General features: G+C 37.8%; 1 protein-coding gene across 2 annotated transcripts in view; it reads right to left on the bottom strand.

The window, feature by feature from the left end:
* The window catches only part of LOC136875697 (leukocyte elastase inhibitor), a 133,677-nt gene that overhangs the window by 85,674 nt on the left and 22,571 nt on the right, over positions 1 to 25,432 (bottom strand). Inside the window, exon 2 of one of the 2 annotated variants that reach the window (XM_067149256.2) lies at positions 20,268 to 20,383. The exons of the other annotated variant lie outside the window; for it this stretch is intronic. Coding sequence (XP_067005357.2) covers positions 20,268 to 20,383 — 116 coding nt within the window. The remainder of the gene's footprint in view (positions 1 to 20,267; positions 20,384 to 25,432) is intronic. 2 annotated transcript variants of the gene reach the window in all.

A 25,432-nucleotide genomic window follows, 5' to 3' on the forward strand; every position in this document is an offset into this window, starting at 1 on the left:
GGCAAAACGGTCTTGGCCAATACACTCCATTAGTTCGCCGTAAGTCCTTGCGTCATCGGTCCACTGACCATCCTCTTGACCTCTATTTTTCTCTAGGGCTCACTCAAGAACAAGTTCGTTTTGTCCATCAACAGTTCTGTCTACAAGCCCACGTCCAGCCCACAGCTATTTCAATGTAGTCACCCATTGAATGATGTCAGTAACCTCCACTCTCTTTCTGTCTCTTCGCAAGAAACCCAGTATTGATCTTTCTATGCCTCTATGAGCTGTTAAAGTTTTTGTTTGACAAATTCATTCAGTGTCCAGGTCTCACACCCGTAAGTCAGTACAGGTAGGATACACTGGTAAAAATGTAATGCGCCGTTTAATTCCCAATAGACTTACATGTTAAAAATTATCTATACATTGAACACCCCTCAGCTCTGGACATTGAACACCCAATAAATGATACTTTGGACTGGTTCAAAACTATAGTGTTTTGCTATTTTGTAAAGGTTTAGTGCAAGCAATTTTAACAATGTCATTGGAAATGCTGCGTGTTCAAGAGTATGTAAAAACGACTATGTTATGACAGAGTCTTCCTGTAATTCGGCTGATACGTGTAACAATGCAATCGAATTTACACGGAGTGTGATGGTGAAGGCCCTCGACGCTATTTGCTGGATCTATGGTGCTTGGATTGATGTGTTTAAGGAAGGCAATGAATTTGATTTTCCTGTGGTTTCGCTGGGAGAATATACCCACTGTGTTCTGCGGCGCTGTGGTTCTGTGTGTGATAGCTGGTTGCTGATTTGTTTTGCATATCTGATAGTGTTGCCTACAAATTCTCTATTTTAATCACGGAAATTCTTCCCATAATACTTGGGTGAAATTGGATCCTCAATTGCAGCCATCTTGTTAATTTATATTGTTTAGCATTGATTGTACATCTTCAAGATTTCTATAAAGGTACACTACCACAGATATACACTAAATAGACTGGCAGCGCCCTATCTTTTAGCACTGGTGAAACTGAAGACGGAAACTTCCAGCCGCCACCATCTTACGCCACTACAGATCCACTATAAACATATATGTTACTCTCTTACGTGAAGTTTTGTTTTATGTTGCTTTTATGTGCATTTCATATTAAGTTTTCGGCATACTACTGTAATGGCAAATGGTGAATACCTGAGTAGTGTTTGGGTGTGGTGTTTCCTATTCAAGACGAAAGAAGAAGGAAGGAATAGGAGTTTCAGTACACCGGTAAGTGGCTTACATATGCTCATGAACACTTGTTGTCTACTTATTAATGAAATTAAATTCACTATTAAACATGCCTAATTATGTAGGAGATAGAGATCACTTTCTTTCGATATATATATTTGTTGGCGTTAGACACCTTGTGATGGAGTGTGGCATAGGGAATAATAATAATAATAATAATAATAATAATAATAATAATAATAATAATAATAATAATAATAATAATAATAATAATTCTACCGGGCGGTACACCTCTACGCCGCACATTTAAATCTTGCGCCAATTAGAACTCCTCTACAGGAGAAACGCAGAACCTGGAACTAAATCTACTTAAACTACTACTAAATCTACTTAAACCTTTTCTCAGAAGATGTCACCACCTTAATTTTGTGATTGTGAAGTGTCCAGTACTGTATAAAATTCCACGCGTTTTGTTTACCATTTATCAGGAATTTTGGACTTTCTGCAACAGATGTCACTACAAAAACTATGATCATGCACCCTGGTGCGAAGTGAAGGAACTTTATTTGAAGAAATTTTGTATTCATAAGTTTCTTCTTCACTAAATTATGTTCATTCATTTTGGGGTTGGCAATATTGATCTTTTCTTTCCCCCAGTTTTGGATTCAGCCAATCCCCAATTTCTGTAATTAATTTCTAACCAATCACGGGTTCCTTCTTCGATTTTGTGTGTAACATTGTATCCGCCAATAAACGTGAGAGGGTGTGGTTTAATTATTCATGAAAGGTCTCGAACTTTACCGAGGGTTTATAAACTGAGGAATTTTCACGTCTCTTAGCCATTTGATTAACATCTAACTGAGTGTGTGTATGTAAAGCAGGAGGCGGGTGGTGCTTCTTTCATCAGGCAGCAGTTCTCCAGCAAGGTAATGGCCGTTTAACATCTTTATTACTTGCTAGTTCAGCAGTTTAACCCGCTGGAAAGGTCCGAAACTTTTACCATATAACCTACTTTTCTAAAAATGTAATTTTCTGCCGGCTTATGTAAAAACATAAAATCTGCAACTGTAATTCGGGGATAGAGAGTGATTTACCCTCTCGAGCTCCCCTTCGTATGGGTTTGGGGTGACTACGTTTTGTAACTGGTTTTCTTCCTTCCTGTAATGTCTTAAATTATTATTGTACGAGTCACCTCCATAGTTTGGGAATACCCCTGTTTCATCGGTCTAGTGCCTTTTAGGTTTTAAGAATGCATATTTAGGAGTGCAAGTACACGCCTCCATTCAACTTGGTGTTGCGGGCCATTTACTTAACCTGTTCTTTTTCTGCTAAGGCCCAGTAGGTTGGGTACAAGGTACCCCCGTTTCATTTGTGTAAGTTATGCCTTGATGGCAAGTAATTGTAAAGTCTGATATTGCCTTCAATAGGCTTGAAAAACTGAGAGCTTTTCAGCTCTTTTCTAGTGTTGTAAGAATGCCTCTGGGAGACTTGACATTGTAAAGTGGGAGCAAGTGCTCCATGTTATTACGGGATTTCTGCCCTTGAACAAATTTGTGCGTTGAGCTAGGAGCTCGAAATTGTAAAACTAGGGGCTTGTAGCCCAAGAAAGTTAAAATTCATGGATCCTTCTAAGTTTCGTTTTTTGATTGCTATGTCTTTGTAATTTCCCTAAAGTGAAAAGCTATCACATTTATATTGTTTTCTGGAATATATAACCTTTGTTAAAATTTTAACTTTGACTCTGTAGTTAGACCCATTCATCCCGGCACCTTCTTTCACTTCTGCTGTTCCACAGAAATCCCGGAATAATAATAATAATAATAATAATAATAATAATAATAATAATAATAATAATAATAATAATAATAATAATAATAATAATAATAATAATAATAATAATAATAATAATAATAATAATAATAATAATAATAATGTTACTACAATATATTGTACCCGTCCACCTCCCGAGTCCCAGACTAGCATTTATCTCAGGGGTGTCGGTTCATTATTTAAGTCATCAAATATATAAATATAGAGGCATCAGTGAACATGGGAATGAACGGGGCAACTAAAAATAAAATGGGGAAAGATCAATTGTAAACATAAATTTAAGGACTCCATGATAGGACTAGGAAGTGACATTTAACTTTAAAAGGGGCATAGCGTCTAACTACAATAAGATTATGAGAACGGTTTCCTTTAAAACAATGGCCAAAAGGAGCAATTTATTGCGCCATGCGGCACACGGAATTTTGATACAATTGGCAACAACAATTAATTTTACAACACGTTACATAAAACAAGTCACTTGCTTTACCGCAAGTGGTAACAATATGCTGATGATGTTCATCCTGGAAAAGAATGACAATTGTGGGGTATATTTCACTTATCGATCGCAAGAGGATCGAGAGCCCGAGGTTAAACCATGTTTATTGTCGGCTTCTCGATTTAAATTAGATGACGTACCTCCGACTATCTACATTTCCTGGGGTCGGCACTCAGGATGGGACATGTCATATGATCACAGGGAAGCATTATCACGAACGGGTTCCATTTTATATCCAGCTGATGCCATGCCACTGGAACTAACATCTACAAATTATTTACACATAATCTAAATACTGCCCAACTCGGCCACATGGTATCAGTAGGTTAGTGTCTCGAATGAGATAACATGAGGAGTATTGGGAATAACCGGCCGATGAACTCCACTCGCCCCGCAAGCAGGAAATAAACAAACCAAGCATTACAGTAACATGACTAACGCCTGAGCCAGCTAGTTACAGGGAAATATGTGATTATTACTCCGACGATATCACGAACTGAATGATGTCGTCGTCAATACTTTAATTCATTATTATTAGAATAATCATCCATCCATGATATTACCATTATTATTATTATTATTACTATTATTATTATTATTATTATTATTATTATTATTATTATTATTATTATTATTATTATTATTATTATTATTATTATTATTATTCGATAATTCCTGACACCGCCACGTTTCATTATGATCTTGATTATTACGGGACGCAAAACACAAGTGTTATTACTGTTATTGTTATTATTATAATATCACTCATGTGATTATTAATATTATTATGATATTACTCATATGGTTATTATTATGGGTTATGAGTTTGTCACGTTCGCAAACATCTCAACATACCGGTTACATTACGTTTCTACAATGATCACCAAACCAAATGTGATTATTATTATTTTAAGATAATTATTATGATATTGATCACTACGATTTATCACCGTTCTAACGTTATTATTATTATTATTATTATTATTATTATTATTATTATTATTATTATTATTATTATTATTATTATTATTATTATTATTATTATCGTTTTCACACCATCAGTTATATTCCTAATTAACACATTTATCCCCGTTTATTTATTTAACACGGTCCAACTTCTTAATCTGAAATATTTATTATTATTATTATTATTATTATTATTATTATTATTATTATTATTATTATTATTACGGTATCATGATTATCATTACTCGTCATTTTAACTATCACAACGTACGATCATTTATGTGGAATCTGAACCTCTCATTATCTTTAGGTCCGTAGTATTTCAACGAAGAGCTGCGCAGTCTATTAACTTCGTACATGCTGTCACGGGTTCGAATCCTGCCCATTACGTAATTCAGTATTTCTCTGTTACATTGCCCGTACATTTTACACTCATTTCTCTGTGTTCATCATTAATTTCATACATTTCCTCGTATCATATTATTTCAACACAGCTTCGTCAATATGCCAAGTGTTTCCCATAGGCCCTACGGAATTTATATCTCTTTGTATCTCAACATTATTTTTTACATTTATTTCTCACAGAATTATCAACTGACTTATATTTTTCAACTATGACATCGTACAACATTTTTATATCCTGACTGCGTGATCTTTATAATATCTTTCTTCCCATTCGATTTATTTCTGAGGTCATTCTCCACAAAACCATCGCAACAACCTGGAATTATATTGCCAACATTTGACAATCATGATCACGTAATTCATTACCCTACGTGTTCCGGTTAGTACTTGCAAATGAAATATCTATAAAATATGAAATATTTATTTATAAAATATTGGACCGTAATTTAAACAATACGTCTATTAGCATATAAGGATTATTAGCACTGATCTCACTATTCATAATTATTAATTCACAAATTTAGATTATCATTCATATTAAGTCCGAATTAGAAAAACATACCGTCATTAACGACTCCTGATAATTTCAACATATCATCACACAGAATTTACTATTAATCACTGTTCACATCGAAATACGATATCTCAAGAATTATTATTATATTTATGATTATTATTAGTAGCATTCCCTCCAACAACGTCAAAGGAAGACTATTAACATAACAATACAAACACAGCTGGCCTGACACAAAGCTGGATTTCCCATAAAGATTATTATACGACTTGTCGTTAAATGAAATAATATAACTGCAAACTCCGGGTCGAATTGAACACTACACAAAATCAAAACTTGTCGAAAAATCTCGACTATAAAAATTATGCATGACTTAACTACTATCCTATATCTACAGAAATTATATGTACAACAAAATGAATACATACTTTGATCCGACATTTACGTTAAAATTACTTAATCTCGTTCGTTATACAAATTTAGAATAGGATCGAGAAGTGACCCATTTCGTTACATAAGGTAACCAAGTCAAAATCAAATTATTACCCTTCCCTGGATCATAATGACATCCCCAAATAAGTTTATATTTTGGTACTCATCTTTGTCGTTGTCATCTTTGGCGGCACAGCAGATGAGAGACCCACCTGGCCCTCTCTGTTGTTTATCCCTCCATAATGGCTGGTTGTATGTCACAAGTGATTTCCTGGCATTCCGCCATACTTATTAAATTATTACACATGTATCACTTCAAATATAAACACTGTTGGTATTCACTGAAATACTATCATAACACTTAATCATCCTAGACCCAATTTAATTTATATATACTGTTATCTCTTCGTCCTCCTTCCGCACAAAGGACTTAACACAACGGCGGAGTGTTAATATACACGCTCTTCGCGTTGTCTGGCCCGTCCGACTCACGTCGTACTCTTGAAGAGTTTATCAAGATGACGGATCGATTCCTATCGTACAGGTTCCATTAATTTAATGTTATTTCCTTGTACTGCTCGTCACACAGTAGCGTAACTCTGCATTTACCGTTTTTAGTAAAAGAAAGTATGTTCTCTCCTCGGAAACACTATCTACTATTTAAACTTCACACAATATAAATCTCAACGTCTCAAATCGTAGCATGATTTGGAATGTTTAAAGTTACTCTACTGACTGGAACAAGACGTAAATAATACAAGTCACTTCGCCCACACACGAGCACATCATGTAAGTACATGTGGTCGTTCGTACAAGTTGCAAGTTAATTCAGCGTCAAAGTAAAATTTCAGAGTAAGCTCCACGACGAGTTAGCGCCAATCTGAATTCAGAAGTAACTAAGTACACGAGTTAGCGTCAACATGCATTCACAAGTAACTAAGTACTGAGCGTTCATTGTGCTCATATTTATCGGTGAATGTCTTCCTCGTGGCCCCAGTGACGTCATGTCCGAGATAGAGGGGGGGTGGATTTCTCAAATCGGCACTTGCACTCCGAACGGGAAATGATCATTTATATCAAATTAATCCCTTCATTTGGAATATATACTGAATCGAATATGATCTCCTGGCGATCATAGATTTCGGAGATATGGATGGATTTCGCTCCTGACTTTTGGCGGGTCCGAAAGCGTCTATCTCAACGTGGTAGCCTCCAGCCAATGGCAAGCGAGGAGCTCAAATTCCAGGAAATTCCGTCTTCAATTAATTTAATTTGCAATCTATTATTGATTATTCTTCCACGTATGATATCTAAAAAGTTCCTTAAGTTGATCCATATAACTGCAATAATTTATTTATGATTATTTTCGTAGCTAACTTTATTATTTCACCCAGATCTTTCAAGGTGGTATTCCTGAATCGCCAACTAAATTTTCGTGCTTGGTCTACAAGTGCGTGCTTGGTTTGAATTTTCACCTGCAACAACCTAGACCAACGTTTACCGTGGAAACGCTGTAATTTTCCACTCTCTGATTCCGAGAATCCGTGACGTAGCAGAAAGTTTGCGTTCGCCCGAAATATCCCAGCGCAGCGCTCGTGTTGCGACATTCCATTGTCTTAGGCTTGCCTTTCTCTTATTGTACGAAACATATTTGTGGACATACGTATCTTCTGGTCGCTAAATTAATAGGCCCCCTGCCGTGAGGCAGCTCTATGTTGTTATGACAAGCTAATCCTTCAGGCTCCAGTCTGTCGTGTACTTAGCTCGTATTTCAACACTACACAGATGAAATATTGTCAACTAAATTCTGTACTTCAATAAATGTACCATATATTCTTTCATATAACAAATCATGATTCAATTATGACCCCGAGCATGCGGGTTCAATATGGTTATAGGTTAAGTTTTGGTCTTTGTTTTGGTTTTTTTAGTAATTGAATAATAGTGGTCTCGGTCTCTTCTATGTTTTAAAGATATATTGTAAGGATGTCAAAATTACTGTTAAAATTAGAGTTGAAGGATTGGTAATCTTGCATCAATCGAAATAGGTGTTAGGTTCATTACCATATAACATTATTAAATATATCTCAGGATTAGTGATAAGGATGTTAGTAAATTCTCTACAATGTAACACTTGTAAGGATGCATTTGTACATAAAAGAAAATCCTTATACATTCATTTCTTTCAAGAATAGATGTAATCTGTATATTCCTACGAAAGATATTGTTCATGTGTGCAAACTTATTGAGATGTATTTCAGAGATAATACATGTAATGGTTTAGGCTGAGTCGTGAAAGGGAACATACCTAATGAAGTCACAGCTCAGTTGTACGAAACATTATTTTTGGTTTGATTCAAGTTTAAGCTCACACGCTTTAGATCTAAATCCAAGGGATACGCACGTTTATCACCTTGTAAGTGTAATTTCATTACTGTACTTCAAAATACGCGTGAATCATTCTGTAAGGGGCAAGAATGGAAACAGTTTTGACCACAGATCGGTCTACAACAGGAGGCTATTGTTAAGCATTTGTAAATTGATATAGCCTACCAGTGTTTCTTTTCTTAACAGTATAATAAAGAACATATTAGGTCTAATTAATCAGAATTATTATTATTCTAAGTGCTTTTAGTTATTCGAGTTATCTCCTGTCCAATATTTCCGCTTAGGCTACTATTTTACATTAATGCATCGGGGTACTCTAGTGACATAAGATGGCGGCGGCCGCACGCTTCCGGCTTCAGAATCCTACTGCTCATTGCCAGTCTAAATCTATATGTCATTGTACACTACACGAAACGTAACTCCACCTAAGTGGTAGTCCCACCAACCTTCGAACTCGATCGCATTTCTGTGCATGTACGTGTCAGGTCTACTGACCATGAGTAATCAAGTATTGAATTAGCCTAGGTTAGGTTTTGTAATGCTTTCGTCCGAGCTTTTATTATCTATCATATGATCTACGATTTTATACTGGATTTATGCCTGCAATATTATTTATTCCTCTTAGATTACTTTTAGTTCAGATTAGTTTTAGCATTACATTAAACCAGTTCTTAGTTCGATACTTTTAGATATCACACGTATAATTTTAATTTCGTTACACTAAAATAAAAGTAGACTGACCCTTGCGATGTCATCATTGACTTCATTTAAACTAAAAATGGATAAAGAACCCTCATCTTCTACAGAAGATTCTCGAACACTCATAGAATGCTAATTATGTCACAAGAACTTTAGCACGAGAGGAACACGTATTTACATTAGTCGTCACAATGAAGACCCTAATGATACAAAAAAATCTCTTGGCGATGAAATTTGTAAAAACCTGAACAATTTACCTCAATCATTGAAGAAATATTAGTTAAGCGGAGTGCTTTTTAAGAGTGTCAATGGCCACCTGGTTCGATCTCACCCTGAAACTCACTGGAACAACATTAGTCAACTCCACCAAAACTAGTACAGCTATCCGTTTAAAGGGTATTAATGACCATCTGCACATTATTTGGCTTTAGTTTCCTGAAAGTCCTAATTTCTACCGCCCTCTCCCAAAATCAAGAATGCGGCCCAATCTGCCAGACGAGCTAGAAAATTTAAATTTGGCAAAATTGTACGTTTTAGCCTGTAACAGACGGAAAACTTCCTAGATCTTTAAATTTTTATCTTTTTATCCCCGAAGAATATCGAAATATCGAGGCAATTCTAATGACGCTGCAGACTTTGGTTTCGAGGAATTTCGTGGCTGAACGGTAAGTCCTATCACAAAACGGATGGCACAATCTCGGTACAATTTGGAGTGATTTTTCAACTTTGGTCCTATGACATTTTGTCCTATCGCTCTCTCTTATACGCTAGATTTGGCTATATGTGTCTATCTCGATTGTACGTAAATGTTGTGATTTTTACACGTATATTACATTGTTTGACACATTATAAGAAAGAGTCATCAAATTCGGTACGCACATTGATACGACCAATGGCCATATGAGAACCAAAATTTATGATTCTAGCTTATACACAAGTATGCAAAAAGTAATGTAAAATGTTAAAAATGTACCCAAATTTCACACTATTTAAATTTTTGAAATCAATCTAATCCATAAATATTGAAGATACGAGAAAATGTTTTAGGACCATACATGTATACCGATAAATGGGGCGTCTGATGGCGCAAACCGTTCGTTGATAAGATGTGCCGTTTACGAGCAGTAAATTTCGAAATGAAGTTCTGCACTTTCAAACGTGCCCATGCTTATGTGCCATCCATATAAATAAGGTCGTAACGACTGTGTGTCTGTACATTGACTATTTTGGCGTAATGTCCATACAGTTATCCGTTTCAGGTGCAATAATGACCATATGCATATTTTTTAGCTTTGGTGTCTGTCGGTTTGTCTGTCTGTTTGTTTGTTTGTTTGTTTGTTTGTTTGTTTGTTTATCTGAGTTTTTATAGCTTGAAAACTACTACTGGATATATTTCTACCAAATTTGATATTTAGAATCTACCTGTCCTTGGGTAGGTTTTAGGGCCAATATTATTTCTGAATACCTAACTTTACTGTGGGTTTATCAGAAACCGACACCATGAAGTTGCACTCCCGCAAACTATGCACATCCAAAAATTAATGGAAATCGACCATCCTTAATGAAAATAAATTTCTAAATCTCTCTTCTCGAAAGGAGGATTAATAAGGGAGATATCATGAACGGTCGGTTTTTTCAGGTTAAGTCCAGCGGACATAGCCCAAAAGGTGCTGTACGTGGAGTAGATTCCTTGCCTATCTATATAAATAAAATCGTGAAGACCGTGTGCCTGTACACTGACAATTTTGGCAAAATTTTCGTGCAGCTACCCGTTTAAAGGGTAAAAATGACCATCTGCATACTTTGGCTTTAGTTTTCTGAAAGTACTAATTTTTATCGCTCTCCCCCAAAATTAAGAATGCGGCACAATCTGCCATACGAGCTAGAAAATGGAAATTTGGCAAAAATATACGTTTCAGACTGTAACCGACGGAAAACTCCAAGATTTTTAAATTTTTCACTTTTCATCCTCGAAGAATATCGAAATATCGAGGAAATTCTAATGACGGTGCAGACCTTCGTTTAGAGGTATTTCGAGGCTAAACGGTAAGTCCTATCACAAAATGGATGGCACAATCCCGGTTCAATTTGGAGTGATCTACAACTTTGGTGCTATGACTTTTTGTCATATCTTTCTCCCTTATACCTTACATTTGTCTCAATTTCTCAATTGCAGATAAATTTTGCAATTTTTACACGTATAATTCATACTTTAAATCACTTATAGAAAAGATAGAATCATCAAATTCTACACGATCATTGACCAATCCAGTAGCCATATTTGAGCCAAATGCTATGTTTGTAGTTGTTATAATTATTCGAAAGGTAATGCACTGTGAGACCCAAATTTCACCAAATTCAACGTTTCTAACTCAATCCGACCTATAAGTAAAGTAAGTTAGCAAACTCGTGTTCTCATCCCGAGGTGGTGCAGCTCTTTTCAGGCACACCCCCAATGGAGGTGAGCTGCATATACCATTTCAACCACAGGCCAGCCCTCCTGCCATTCTTAAATTTCTGGCAGTACCTGGAATCGAACCCGGGCCCCCGAGGACGGCAGCTAATAACACTACCGTTACACTACGGAGGCGGACATCTGACCTATGAACTGACGAGATACGAGAAAATATGATAGGGACAGCCATTTAGACCACAAAATTCTGCGAATTATGGTACAAATATAATCCGTTTGTCGATATGACGTACCGTTTAGCAGCACTTGATCTGTAAATGAAGGTCTGCAAAATTTTAAACATGCATATACTTTTGTATGTCGATATATATATTGATGTCGAATTGTAGCGATCATGAAAGGGTGTGTTTGCTTTTGTAATCAGTACTCCCCACATCGACTTTGACTGGCAGTAGGCATGGAGTCCTTTTTCAACGCCTGTGTAAGTGGCATTAGTGAGGAGGGCCCCCATTGTAAAGAATTATTCCTTTCTCGATTTCACTTGCAGAAGGCAAGGGAGCATGTGTTTCGCTCTGGGCAAGGGTGGCAGCCATTATAAACAAATGTACCCTTCTAAAATGTGACTGGCATTAGCCGTTAATGGAAACTCACCAACTCGGTTTGACTGGTAGTAAGCTGGCTGGCATTAGGAAAAGGGGCCTGTTATTACAATGATAACGGCACAACTCAATTTTGACTAGCAGTAGGGAAGTTACCTGCCATTATAATAAAATCTCCTCAACTGTAATTTGTCTGGAAGTAAGAGAAAGGGGGCCTGCGATTGTATCGAAAACTTTTCAAATCCATTGCGACACCGCAATTGGCAATGGGGCCTGCCATTATAATGTAAACTTCCCTACACCATTGTGAATGGCAGTAGGCAAGTGAGCCTGCCGTTATCATCACAACTCCTCAATTCACACTTTACATTGGAAACAACGTATGGGGATCTCCCCATGCTGTTTCTCGGATAATGCTAGGAGACATGCAATTTTTAAAAAATCCTATTCACTGCGTGTACAGTAATTTACTTCGATATCCGTACGCAATGTAGAATACCGTAGCGAAGGAAGGATTACATTTGCTAGTTATTAAAATAAATCTACTGATTTTTACTCCATTGTTCAGGTGATACAGTGTATGTTATCTGACCTCATACCTCCTTGTAGTTTTCGAATTTATTTTTTGTGAAGGATACACCCTAGCGGGTTGTACACAGATTGTTTATGTTAAGTACAAGAGGTTTGGATAGATCGAATATTACGCGGCTAAAACTGTTTCTTAGTATAATCTTCTATCTTCGCCGGGCTGAATGACTCAGACGGTTGAGACGCCGGCCTTCGGACGCCAACTCGGCAGATTCGATCCTGGCTCAGTCCGGTGGTATTTAAAGCTACTTAAATACGTCAGCCACGTGTCGGTAGATTTACTGGAACGTAAAAATTCATGCGGGGAAATTTTTCGGCACCTCGATGTATTCGAAGTAGTTAGCGGGACGTGAAAACAATAACATTAATCTTCTATCTTTATCCAGGGGTTATCCGACGCCGTGGCCGTGCTGGCCTTTGGTCCAAGGGGCACAAGGTACGATTCCTCTGGGTCAAGGATATTGACCTTCATTAGCTATTAGGCATTTGCCGCCTTCAACGTTAGATTTTATCTTAGCTAGGGTCCCTTTCCTCACAGACTGTCAAGTTGCCCTTTGGTGTCAATTCGAGGAACGTTCACAAGGAATCTCCGGATACCTCACGTTTCTATTATGTACTACCTGTTAAACGCGGCTTCGCTCATGTGGATTTCGTAATTTGATAAAAGTAATCGTTCCTCGGTACCGTACTAAGACATTATATGAAAATCCCTAAAGTACAAAATTCACAAAAAAAATGAGTTTCATTTACCCCAGAAACTCTTTGTAAACCACATCTCTGGTACTCCCTTTTGGGGCTAAAATGACCATGTCTTCTCTCAAGAAAAAAATACATCTTTTATTTTTAAAGGAGATTCCAAATAACAATTTTCGCGTCAGTAACATCTCCAGTTTTGGAGATACATGTATCCTCTTAAAAAATATTGAACACATCTTTTCACTTCTTTTCAGCCCCATTAAGTGCCTTTTCTGAAAACAAACGAAAATAAATGTTCCTGTATTTTTAAGGACTTTCCAAATATTAATTTTCACGTCAGTAACATGTTAAGTTTTTGGCGTACTCTGTAGATATACTGGTACTCATGTTTAATATTCACACGATTTTTTAGTTCTTTTAACCCCCTTAAGTGGATATTCCGAAAAATACGTGTTTCCTTAAGTCGATTTTCAGAAAACAAAAAAACATGTTTCTTTATTTTTAAAGGAGGTTCCAAAAACCAATTTTGACGTCTGTAACATCTTCTGTTTCCCCTTGAATATAATTCAGTTTCTTCACTTTATTCCACCCTCCCCCTTAACTGAATTTTACGAAAACTAAAAATGCGTGTTTCTTTATTTATAAAGGAGGTTCAAAATACCAATTATCACGACTGTAATATCTTCAGGTTTTGATATAAATGTATCCTAATAAAAATAAGTCCATTCCTTTTCCACCTACACCCCCCCCCCGAGTAGATTTTACCCCCAAAATGCGTGTTTCTTTATTTTTTTAAATCCAAGTGCCAATTTTCACGTTTGTAACATCTTTAGTTTTCGGATGAATTCAACTGATTTTTTTTATTATTTCAACCCTCCTTAAGTGGCTTATCCGAAAACCAAAAATAGGCATTTTTTATTTTAAAGACGACTCCAAATACCAATTTTCACGTCTGTAACATCTTCTGTTTTGCAGATATCAGTATTCTAATAAAAAAAATTAACCCCCTCTTCAGTTCCTTTACCCCCCCCACGCCGGGTTTTTTGTAAAAACAAAAATGAATGTTTCTTTATATTCAAGAGAGATGAAAGTATCAATTTTCACGTCTGTAACATGCTAAGTTTTTGAGATGTCCTGTAGATATGCTCGTGTTAAAAATTCGCCCCCTTTTTCAATTCCCCTTAAGTATATTTTCCGAAAACAGATATTTGTGTTTCTTTACTTTTACAGGAGATTTCAAATACAGTGCCATTTTTCATGTCTGTAACATATTACGTTTCTCAGATATACCCTAGAGATGGTTTAAAAATTCACCCGATTTGTCACTCCTGTTCAACTCCTATTGATTGGATTTTCAAAAAACAAAAATATACGTGTTTCTTTATGTTTAAAGGAGATTCCTGATACTAATTTTCATGTCTGTAACATCTCCAGTTTTCTGGATACAGATATCCTCATAAAAGGTATTTAACCACTTTTTCCCCAATTTTTACGTTTGTAAACTTTTAAGTTTCTGAGATATGGATATATTCATTTAAACAATTCATCTCCTTTTTCACCCCCTTAGCGATGGAATATCTAAAAATACCCCCATAGTGAGCATCTGCCCTCTAATATAAAAGTATCTCCAAGATTTTATTTATGTCCAATGATGAATAAGTCAGTCAGTCAGTCAGTCAGTCAGTCAGTCAGTCAGTCAGTCAGTCAGTCAGTCAGTCAGTCAGGACATGTTATTTTATATATATAATTTATCCAGAGATGTTTTGTAGAGCTAACTTTACCGGGGTAAACCGCGGTTAAGCCTATCTCAGTGCGTTACCTATGACATAATAAGACAGTAATCTTTGTCTTGAATAGTGATAACTGAGGGTTATCAGAATATTGTACGCAAGCAGTCCAGCTTCACTGGTTGATAATCTCCTGGCTTAACCTTACTGCTCTCGAAGAGGTTATCAATTATTATTGCTCTTCCATTGTAGAAACGAGTTCTTAAAATTCAAACATAGCCTGCAACATCATCCATGCATATCCCTGAGTAAAGAAAATAATTGCAGTAGTAATAATCATCATTCCATGATCATTGGCCGTGAAGATCACACACACAGCCTTAATAAATTCCCTCTGTCGGACTAAGACCCCTAGACATTTCCAGTTCATTCCGCCACCAAAGAGTCATCCTGTGGGTGGGAGCGGTAGAATAACATTTATGGTAACACCTGCCTGTCCTAAGTGGCGACTAAAAGGAACCCCGCGGGCTCTTAACTTGGGAGCATGGTTTGGTGATGACGGGGCCGTTAGCTGAGCCCTGGCATTGCTTACACTTATTTCCACCAGACTCCTCACTTTCATTTAACCTATCTCCCTTGGTCAACTCTTGCTCCTTTCCGACCCCTGCGGTATTAGGTTACCAAGGCCTAGAGAGTCTTTCATTTTCACGCCCTTCGTGGTCCTTGCCTTTCTGTTCGAAGTTTCGCTTCCGATCCAATTTTTTTCCTCTGATTATTAGAAGATGGTTGCCTAGTTGTACTTCCTCTTAAAACAATAATCACCGCCACCACCTGTTCCAAGGAGACGAGTTTCTTTGTTGTATTCGCTCATTCACGGCTGTAGGTATTGACCTTCCTGCCCGCTGTATCCGTTGTCCTCGGGATGTTCGTGATTCGACACCTCCCTACCGCTCTATAAAATACTACTACTACTGCTACTATCAATCACCATGGATCTGCATTTAAAAAAGTTGGAAAAATATCTAGCATCTTCCTTGGTAAATGATTCGAATCCCTGACTTCTCTTCCTATAAACAAGTATTTGCCCCTACTTTCCCCTTGAATTCCAAATTTATCTTCATATTACCCGTTGTATGATCTTTCCTGTTTTTAAAACTCCATTCAAACTTATTCGTCTACAAATGCCATCCCAAAACATCTCTCCACTGACAGCTACTACTACTGCTACTACTACTACTACGGACAGTAGTGCAAGACATTGAACTCGACCTTATCAACTAAGTTTTACGTATCTTCACAAAATGTCTCAACAGTTGTTTCTAAGTGCCATCTATTGCCTTGAGCTGTAAATACTGTAACTTGGTCGAGAATTGCTGCTGTTTAGGGGTTAGTCAACCTGATTTCTTTCAGAAGTTTCTGGGTTGCCACTACTGTCTGATACCTAGTGATCAACCAATCAGCTCTCTGCCATACAGTGTCGTGTTCCACCACTCAAAAGTCTAGTTACGTAATTTTCGAAAATTCTCTAATTTTCAAGAACTGCCACCCAGCCTGCCTCTATATATTGTTGTGAGTTTGGACCATAAGTGTCAATTCTAACCGAGAGTTTGAAAGTGCAACACTAGTGGGGTCTCCTTACGGAGGCCGAATGACGAGGCTGGGGCTGGCTACAGCGTAGAGATGGCAGGATGAGGTAAAGCAGAACCATCAACTAACTATGTGAACTTTATTTAACTGTGGCAAAGGAAAGATTTCAACGTTCTCCTTAGCATTTAACTGTTAGGTCGAACTGCGTTTGCCTAAAATTTTAATGTGACCGGGCGAGTTGGCCGTGCTGTTAGGGGTGCGCGGCTGTGAGCTTGCATCCGGGAGGTAGCGGGTTCTAATCCCACTGTCGGCAAGCCTGAAGATGGTTTCCCGTGGTTTCCAATTTTCACGCCAGGAAAATGCTGGGACTGTACCTTAATTTAGGCCACGGCCGATTCCTTCCAACTCCTAGGGGTTTCCTATCCCATCGTTGCCATAAGACCTGTGTCGGTGCGAAGTAAAGCCACTAGCAAAAAAAAAAATTAATGCAGGGTTTCTCTTCTATCTGTCAGGACTTAAATGTAAGTTTTCTAGGCTGTTCCCGGACATAACGTAAAACCCTCTCGGGGACTATGTAAAATGTAAGGACGCACGATGTACCCTAGTTTCCCTTATCCCCTATGTTTTCTGCTGTCTTTCCTATTCTAAATTGTTCTACCTTGTTTTTTGGACTTAAACTTTTTTATCTTAGTCACTAAGTACACAGTATGGCTTATCCTCTGTGTCACAGGGCTTTCTACCCCATTAGGTTTTATTGACAAATCATATCACGAGATAGCTTGAGGTGTTCACCATCACTTTAATTTCGCTCTCAATCCTTTGCTTTTCCATTTCTTAGCTCTGAAATATGAGCTTCGGTTCCTGTATTCTGGATCTTTCGATCCGTTATTTAATGTGGCTCCCCAATGAAATAAGGGTAGCTAGTGTAAAAGCTGTTTAAGTACAGAAAGTTGTGTTCTGCTAAAAGTAACAAGAGACGTTCTGACGTGAATTCATTAACGTAACGCGAATCGAGGCCCATTAGGCCATTGTAATCTGTCAATTGTAAAATGTTGTTCAGGGTCCGAGGCCCTTCTCATACGTACCTTTGAATTTGAGAAATCGATTCCCCTCTTGGTAACTTTGATATGGAATAGCCTCCTTCCTTCAAAGTAAGGTTCTATATTTCCTCTGCTGGGGCACATCATTTGTAAGGGCTAGTGCCTAATTAATCTCATTTATGCCAAGGATTTAAATATTTGAGAAACCTATTGGTCTGGTCATGACTAAAAGTCTTGTATAAAGATGGGAGTCCTTTCTCCCCGGTTGTGAATTAACTAAGCTTTTACGCTTGCCTGTTATTAATTTCCTGTTGTTAAATTACACTATTGATGTTGTTGTTATTATCAAATGAAAAGAGTATCAATCAAAAGAAAATAATTCCTGATAAATATATTTTTTTCAAAATTTATTCTTCAGTTCTGGCTTTATTCAAACTCCACCATTGCGGGTCCCAAGTCCGGGGCCTCATATCGCAAGTGTCGAGGAAGGAGGAGGGGGAGGAGTAACACCTCGTTAAAAAACTGGGCCCATCTGGCTCCGGATGGTAGTACCCTGGAAGGGCCCCTACCTAGGGTTACTAGGTGAAACCTTGTCAACGGTCTCAAAGACGGAAGAGGAGTTTCAGATTCCCAACGGTGGAGAGAGCGGAAGAGCTGCCTCCAGGACACACAATCTTGGCTGTATTTTCGTGGTCTTCGCGCCACTCTAGATATAACTTTCATCAGTCATGGAAGTGTGTCAAAGTCCTTAATGGCAACTTCGGCGGAGATGGAGACTATCGGCACGGTGCAGTTGTCAGATAATTCACTCTACCTTTCTGGTAGTTAATGCAGAGAGTAACGTAGCGTTTGTTCTCCAGAGGAGCGGCTACAAAAAGCGTCTGTTCTCCAGGTCAGGAGCGGCCTAACTACCTGCTGGCAGCAGCTCTAAAATGCTTGGCGACAGGCTCCGTGACAAGCCGGCCATAAAATCACACTGTCATATCTTTATGGAAATGTTGTTTCAAGGAATTGGAACCGCGGCTAGGGCGTCTCCCGTTAAAAGTAACGTGCGTTGGCAGGGCCCAGTCAGCGCGAAAAGTATGCAAGGATTGCCGTCGGACGGGTTGCGACGGCTAAACAAGCGAGCCCCCACATTCCGTATAGCATCACTGAACGGCGGTACTATATCTGGTCTAATCAGTGAACTGGCCACAGCACTTCAAAGAAGGCATATAGACATCTGTGCGGTGCAGGAAATATGATGGAGTGGAGAAAAGTCATGTGACATTGGGTGTGGATACAAACTCATATACAACGGAACGCGAAGAACAACTAATGGTGTTGGTATTGTTATATCAGCAAAATTTGATGGTTATGTCTCTGAAGTTCAACGCTACCATGATCGTTTGATGATAATCGTATATGCCGCGGATAGAAGGTAAGTCCACATTTTCAGTGCCTACGCTCCGCAAACCGGCCTAGACACGGAAACCAAAGATGCCTTCTGGGAACTGCTTGATGAGAAGACTGCTGAAGTGCCACCAGAAGACTACCTTATCGTTGCCGGTGATCTGAATGGACACGTCGGACAGAGGAAAGAAGACCACACTGCCCATGGTGGACATGGATATGGAGAGAAGAACGACGAGGGCCAACGAATACTTGATTGTGCAGAAACTCATGATGTGATCACCACGAACACCTGGTTCAAGAAGCGTGATACTCATCTTATCACGTACTACAGTGGCTCCAATGCAACTCAGATTGACTACGTCCTTGTGAGACGACGAAATTTCAAAGATATTCTAGATACAAAAGTTGTTCCTTACGAAACCGTCGCGATGCAGCTCCAACCAGTCATCTGTAAGCAGCGAGTAGGGAAGCCAGCATCTCAGAAGTGTTCTGAGCAGCCACAGGATTTTCCTGGGTTTTAACCTTTTTCCCTTTCAGAACCGTTTTGGTAGCCACTTTCTGTTGCTCTTTCAACACGGAGGCTGCGGTAGGGAGAAAGCGATTTAACGAGAGTAGCCACTAGTTCTCAAGAGATTTCCGAAAGCAGTTTGATTTTTTAATGACTCAGGAGAGGTGGCTTCAGCTAGCGTTGGCCAATATGGGACTCCACTCGTTTCCGAGAATGCCGTGCAGCCACATGATGATAGGTCTACTGAGTACTTAAACAGTTGGTACACCGTAAAACAGGGCAAAAATCAAACAACCAATAATCACCAAAACACAGTTAAATTGGTTAGGTTAACCACAGTGGTACAAGACTGCACACTGTAAAGCACACAATATTTTTTCCACAACAACGACCAATAAATGCAGCTTCCAACAATGCACCAATTAACAATAGAATAGGCAACCTTTCATTTCGAAAGATCAATGGAGGATAAACAACAAGGTTAAATTTGGTGTTCTCTGGTTCATAATCTCTCTGACTACCCGTGCTTACATTATTGTGAAGCGGAGTTTAACCAATCAGAGATGATTTCTTTGAAACAGACACTCTTTTGAGTACGAAAAGAAGGCATTTACTTTATAGTATGAAATCAAATACATTTCAGTAACCTAATTTTGCCAGCAGTGTACTAATATAGATCTGTGTTTGAATATCACCTATTCGTGCTGATTTGAAATGATCTTCAATTAGATTATTAATTCACATTTTAGTTAGATACACTGTATCCATACGTCCTTACCTCAAACAATGATGTGCTGAAGACTTGATTGGATACAGTAATCAATCCCCCACCAATATGCTCTGCTGTGAACGGCTGATTACATCTTGTTCCTGCTATCATAGCCAGTAAAATAGCTGAAACAATAGCAGAAAACAATAAAGGATGTTTTGTGTAGACCTTGTCTGTGACTCTGAATTAATTATTTATGAATAATTCAAACTATTATCAGTCACAAATAGTTTTATATATTGTGCTCCACAATGCGTTTCAGCGCCACTACGTCACATGCGAACACGACTTCTTTGGCACGTCAGACAACATACTAACATATTTTAAGGTTTTCAATTTGTAATAAATAGGTCGAAGATCTAGCAACACAGCATATTTGAACATTTAACAAGAAGTATGTCCCAAATAATTTTATGGTCATTTTTTATAATTTTATTAGGATAGAGCAAAAATATACCTTATTCTTAAAATTCACCTGTTTTTTAATTTGTAATTTTCAGTAATAATTGCAAAATAAAATAATGATACATTCACTCGAATATGTTTATATGCAATACGATCTAATACCTGATTGAAGTCAAATGAAGAGTTCCATGGTGATTTCAAAGAAAATTAATCGATGGCACACTATACAATAAAAAGTAATAAACAAAGCCTTAATTGACATGCTAGTTGGTAAAGGTTTGCTATTCCTGGTCTAGGCTCTATCGTCAGGTGGCGAAATGATGACGCGATACACAATTGAATTCAAAGAATATACATCCCCAAAGAGGCAAGATTGGCCTCCCTGGGCATTGCCAATCATTACACCAATGTCCCAATAAAACCCACATTACAAATTATAAACAGCAACCTGTAAAAGCACAAAAGGATATCGCACCTAGACATTTTGGAATCTCTTTGAACTTGTCCTATCATAGTTATTTTACATTTGACAATAAAATCTACCAGAAGCAAGATGGTTTAGCTATGGGGTCTAGCAGAAATGTTCATCAATGACATAGCCTAGGTAATAAATGATTTACTTCAGGACACCCAATTATAAATAAAATCATATGTCATCACAGATATGTGAATCACACCGTCTATTCAATGGGAGTAAAGAAGAACTTGATGAATTACGTCTCCTGTTAAATAACTTACACTGCAACATCAAGTGCACAATAGAACATGAAACCAACAGACCAATCAACTTCCTAGACCTCACAAATGTGGTACACACATTTATAATTTAGAGAAAACTATAGCAACAATCATAAATAACTCCTCATGTCAGTCAACCTCACAAAAAATAGCAACACTTCGAGCTATGCTTCATAGAGCATAGGTCATCAGCTCATTCGAGGGATTAGGCACTACTTTCTCCCTTCGTCACGGCTGGCTGATTGAGGGAGAACAAAGCACCACACAGGTTTCATGCATACAGTGGTGGTATACGGAGATAATCCTGTCTTAGAATTCGTTTGTGCATATTATTATTATTATTAATTTTAATTTTATTAATTAATATTCATTTAAATTTATTATATGAATTAATAATAATAATAATAATAATAATAATAATAATAATAATAATAATAATAATAATAATAATAATAATAATAATAATAATAATAATAATCGGAATATGGCCCACGTGAAACTAAGAGAATATATATTACAGAGCATACTGAAACCTTTGGTCCATATTGAGGGATACCTACCTTTCTTACCTATCAGCAAAGTTCATGAGATCTGTCTCTTGGGTCGTGTCGGGTTCTTCGTCACTTGCTGAGGTAAAGGTAGGGTTCAGTAATTCTAATCTATCCACTGGAATGAAAGGTCTGTTTAAAAGATTCCTATTTATTCAGGAAATTTTGAAGCCTTCTTTTATGTCAATGGTATCATAGAAGTCAATTGTGTCCACTGGACACCACAATCATTTTACATAAACGTCAGAACACTGGTGTGAGACTTTAACGTAACTGCCTGGCGGGCATTCTTACTAGAAACCTTTGTCTCAATTATTAATCATTTAAGAAAGGAAAGTCTGGAAATCCTTAAATTCGGCTTCCATGTGAGACCACATGTACCATCATAGTGATTCGTTATGGTCCAGCCCTCGTAACACGAACTCTGGACTCTGGGTATAATTAAGGCCGTCCAATCGGTGTGTGCCACACAGTGGTTCTACGGCATGGACCCTTAATTGAATCGATGTGACCTGCGTCTATGTCATGGACCGACATCTAATCTTCTAAGTTACTCTAAAGTCATTGTGGATGATGACCGCAAGGAAAGGATGCTACAATGACATATGGCCCTAATCTAAGTCACTGAGGTTGATGACTCCCTGACCATCCAAGTTTCTAGGCTGAAGGCTAAACACAATTAAGTTACATCGGTTGATGACGAAAGTTCCACTTTACTATCCCAGCACATTCACTGCTCAATCAATCAAAGTTCAATACTTACAACAATAGCAATGCTCACAAACTTTGTGGCAGTAAAATCCATTTCCTTCGGATATGTCCCTTTCATCGTTACTTTATTTTTTAATATTCCCCAGAAAACAAACTAAAATTTCCAGAATGCATCTCCAAGTTATTGGCTTGATTAAAGTTATTTCAAAATGCGGTTTCACTGAATTTAATAATTAAATAAATTTAAATGATTTAACGAAATGCTAAGGATCAGTAAATTTTATCTCCGCGGACTCTGGTTTCTTCACAAATTCCTACGCAGCTGTGATGTGAATTCAATATTGCGATGTTTATCTGGCTGGAAAAGAATTGTTACATAATTCATGTCCAGCTATATATCTTGTATCGTGATCTCACACTTTTAAAATCTAATCTAGTCCTAACCGTTATTAACACTTGGATATCCTAATAATCTACGTACAAACCAAACAACTCGCCATATAATTACGATGTCACATCTCGTCATACCATTATGAATTTTGCACACCCCTCACAGACAAACCGATCATCACAGCCATCGCTCTATATTTTGGACAACCCTGAATTTGGTTACTCTGTTCCTTATACTCAAAGTTCGTGATTTCAAATGTTCATTACGTCCCCAATTACAGTATTTCACAATACTCAGATCATTACCGGCTATGAATTTCAACTAAATCCAGCATTTTAACGTTTTCCCTGGCCAAGAATTACAGTACAATCTCAACTCCACGCCTGTCCCGTTATCATAGCTGAGGTCTCTCATCCCCCGAGTTCGCTTGGCAGTTACATGAAACACCTGGTTTATTCACAGTTGACTGGCTTCTCAAAATGCTCCCTTTAAACTCTGCCGACATAATTAAACAAATACGATATTCTGACCAACCAAATGCACAGATTATGCTTCAAGATGCCCACACTAATTATACGCGTCGCCAATTGATACCGCTATGGATTTCTATGAATTTCTTTCCATTCCCAACATTATAAAATATTCCTCGGGCTATCATGTCCCGGCTTCAATGACAGGACTCTAACCTGATTCGCACATCTCATCTCAACTCATATAAAACATTCCTCGGGCTTCCGTGTCCCGGCTTCAATGACAGGTCCAACCTGATTCACAAATCTCATATCAACAAAACTAACCTCTGTTTCCCAGCTCCACAATTATCATCGACAAAGAACTGGAATAAAATCCTTACTAGAAATCTCGACGTCTAATATCGCACAATGCATTAATCATGAATAACTTCGCATAAATGATATCGTATTTAATAACTAAATTTTTACGAGAAATGACTGAAACATTCTACTAGATCTTTTTATTGTCAGTCAGACACAGTTTAAAAATGGGCATTAAAAAAACGTTTCTCTCCGTGACCAAATTCATCACCCTAGGTTCTCACCCGACAGCGCTCTTCCACTCGATTGAAAATGAGTAACCATGGATTATTATTATTAACATCAAATTGAAGACAGAAAAATTTTACGTCGAATGAACATCTTAATTTGACATCACAAAATATAGGCAGTACACTCACACGGATGACGATCTATAGTCCTCTCCGTGTAAGGACGTACACTAAGGGTGCAACCTTACCCTTTCTCCCCTGTAATATTAAGGTATTGATTTATAGTGACTTTTCTTGCTGTTGGGTCTTTTTCAGTGTCGGTAACCATACAGTTTAGGGACCCTACTTGCCGATACGACGTCTTACTGTTACCGTTAATCTGGCACGTTGGCAACGTTCAGTCACTGTTCTAGCGTGAATTGTGTGTTGCCACCGCATTGCCTCTAAAGTCACTAGCGGTACATTTGCGAGAATATTTAAAGCATATTTTCTTTTTCTGTGGGATTGTAAATCTATTTGGCTAATACCAGGTAAGTAGAATTGTGGCATGTTCGGATAATGCATTTAATAACATAGTTTGTGTGAAATGATGAGCACATCATTTTATTAATTACGTTCCTATTTCGTCCCATACTTATACGAACAGAATTCGATTGGGATGTCTAAGAAGGAAGAAAAATCTGCAAAAACTCCTCCGAAAAGGAAACCAAGGTTACGTCCTTTACAAGCTTCAGGTCAAGAAATGCTTGTACATTGCTACGAGCAATTGAAACAGGAAGACGACGAAGAAGGTATCAGTCGTAGTGATACGAAGCTAATGGCAAGAGTTTCATTATTAACTGGGGTAAGTGTTCGTTTTTATCTTGTTTCTATGATAAGTTTCTGGCATAATGACAATCAGTTGAAAAGGAGCAGTATTTCATTCTGAACCTAACCTAACCTAACCTAACCTGATCATGTAGGCCTAGGCCTATACCGGTACCATGTCTTGTGTCGACTTCGATGCGGTTCGTAGACTTAACCTTTGTGTATTCATGTTGACTTATGGTATATGTGTATGTAATATATTTCTGTGTGTGTATTCTTACAGTGTAGTTTCGGTTTAGTCCGAAAAGTAATAGGAAATTTCAAGAAGGGAGTTGAATTTTCTACACCAGGTAAACGCCGAAAGCGTGAACATCCAGTGACCGGCATAGACAGTTTTTCTAAGGAAGCGATAGCAAGGTTTATTTATGATAAATTACATAAAGGTAAGGTGACTTCATAAGGAATCTATCGCAACATTATTTATAGAAATTGGCACGCAGGTGAGATAAGCTCCCAGAAATGTTTTGTGCATGTATTGTCATACAGCTCTTTTGAGTCCCTTGTAACTCTC

The sequence above is a fragment of the Anabrus simplex genome, chromosome 6, assembly GCF_040414725.1.
Source record: "Anabrus simplex isolate iqAnaSimp1 chromosome 6, ASM4041472v1, whole genome shotgun sequence".
NCBI lineage: Eukaryota > Metazoa > Arthropoda > Insecta > Orthoptera > Tettigoniidae > Anabrus > Anabrus simplex.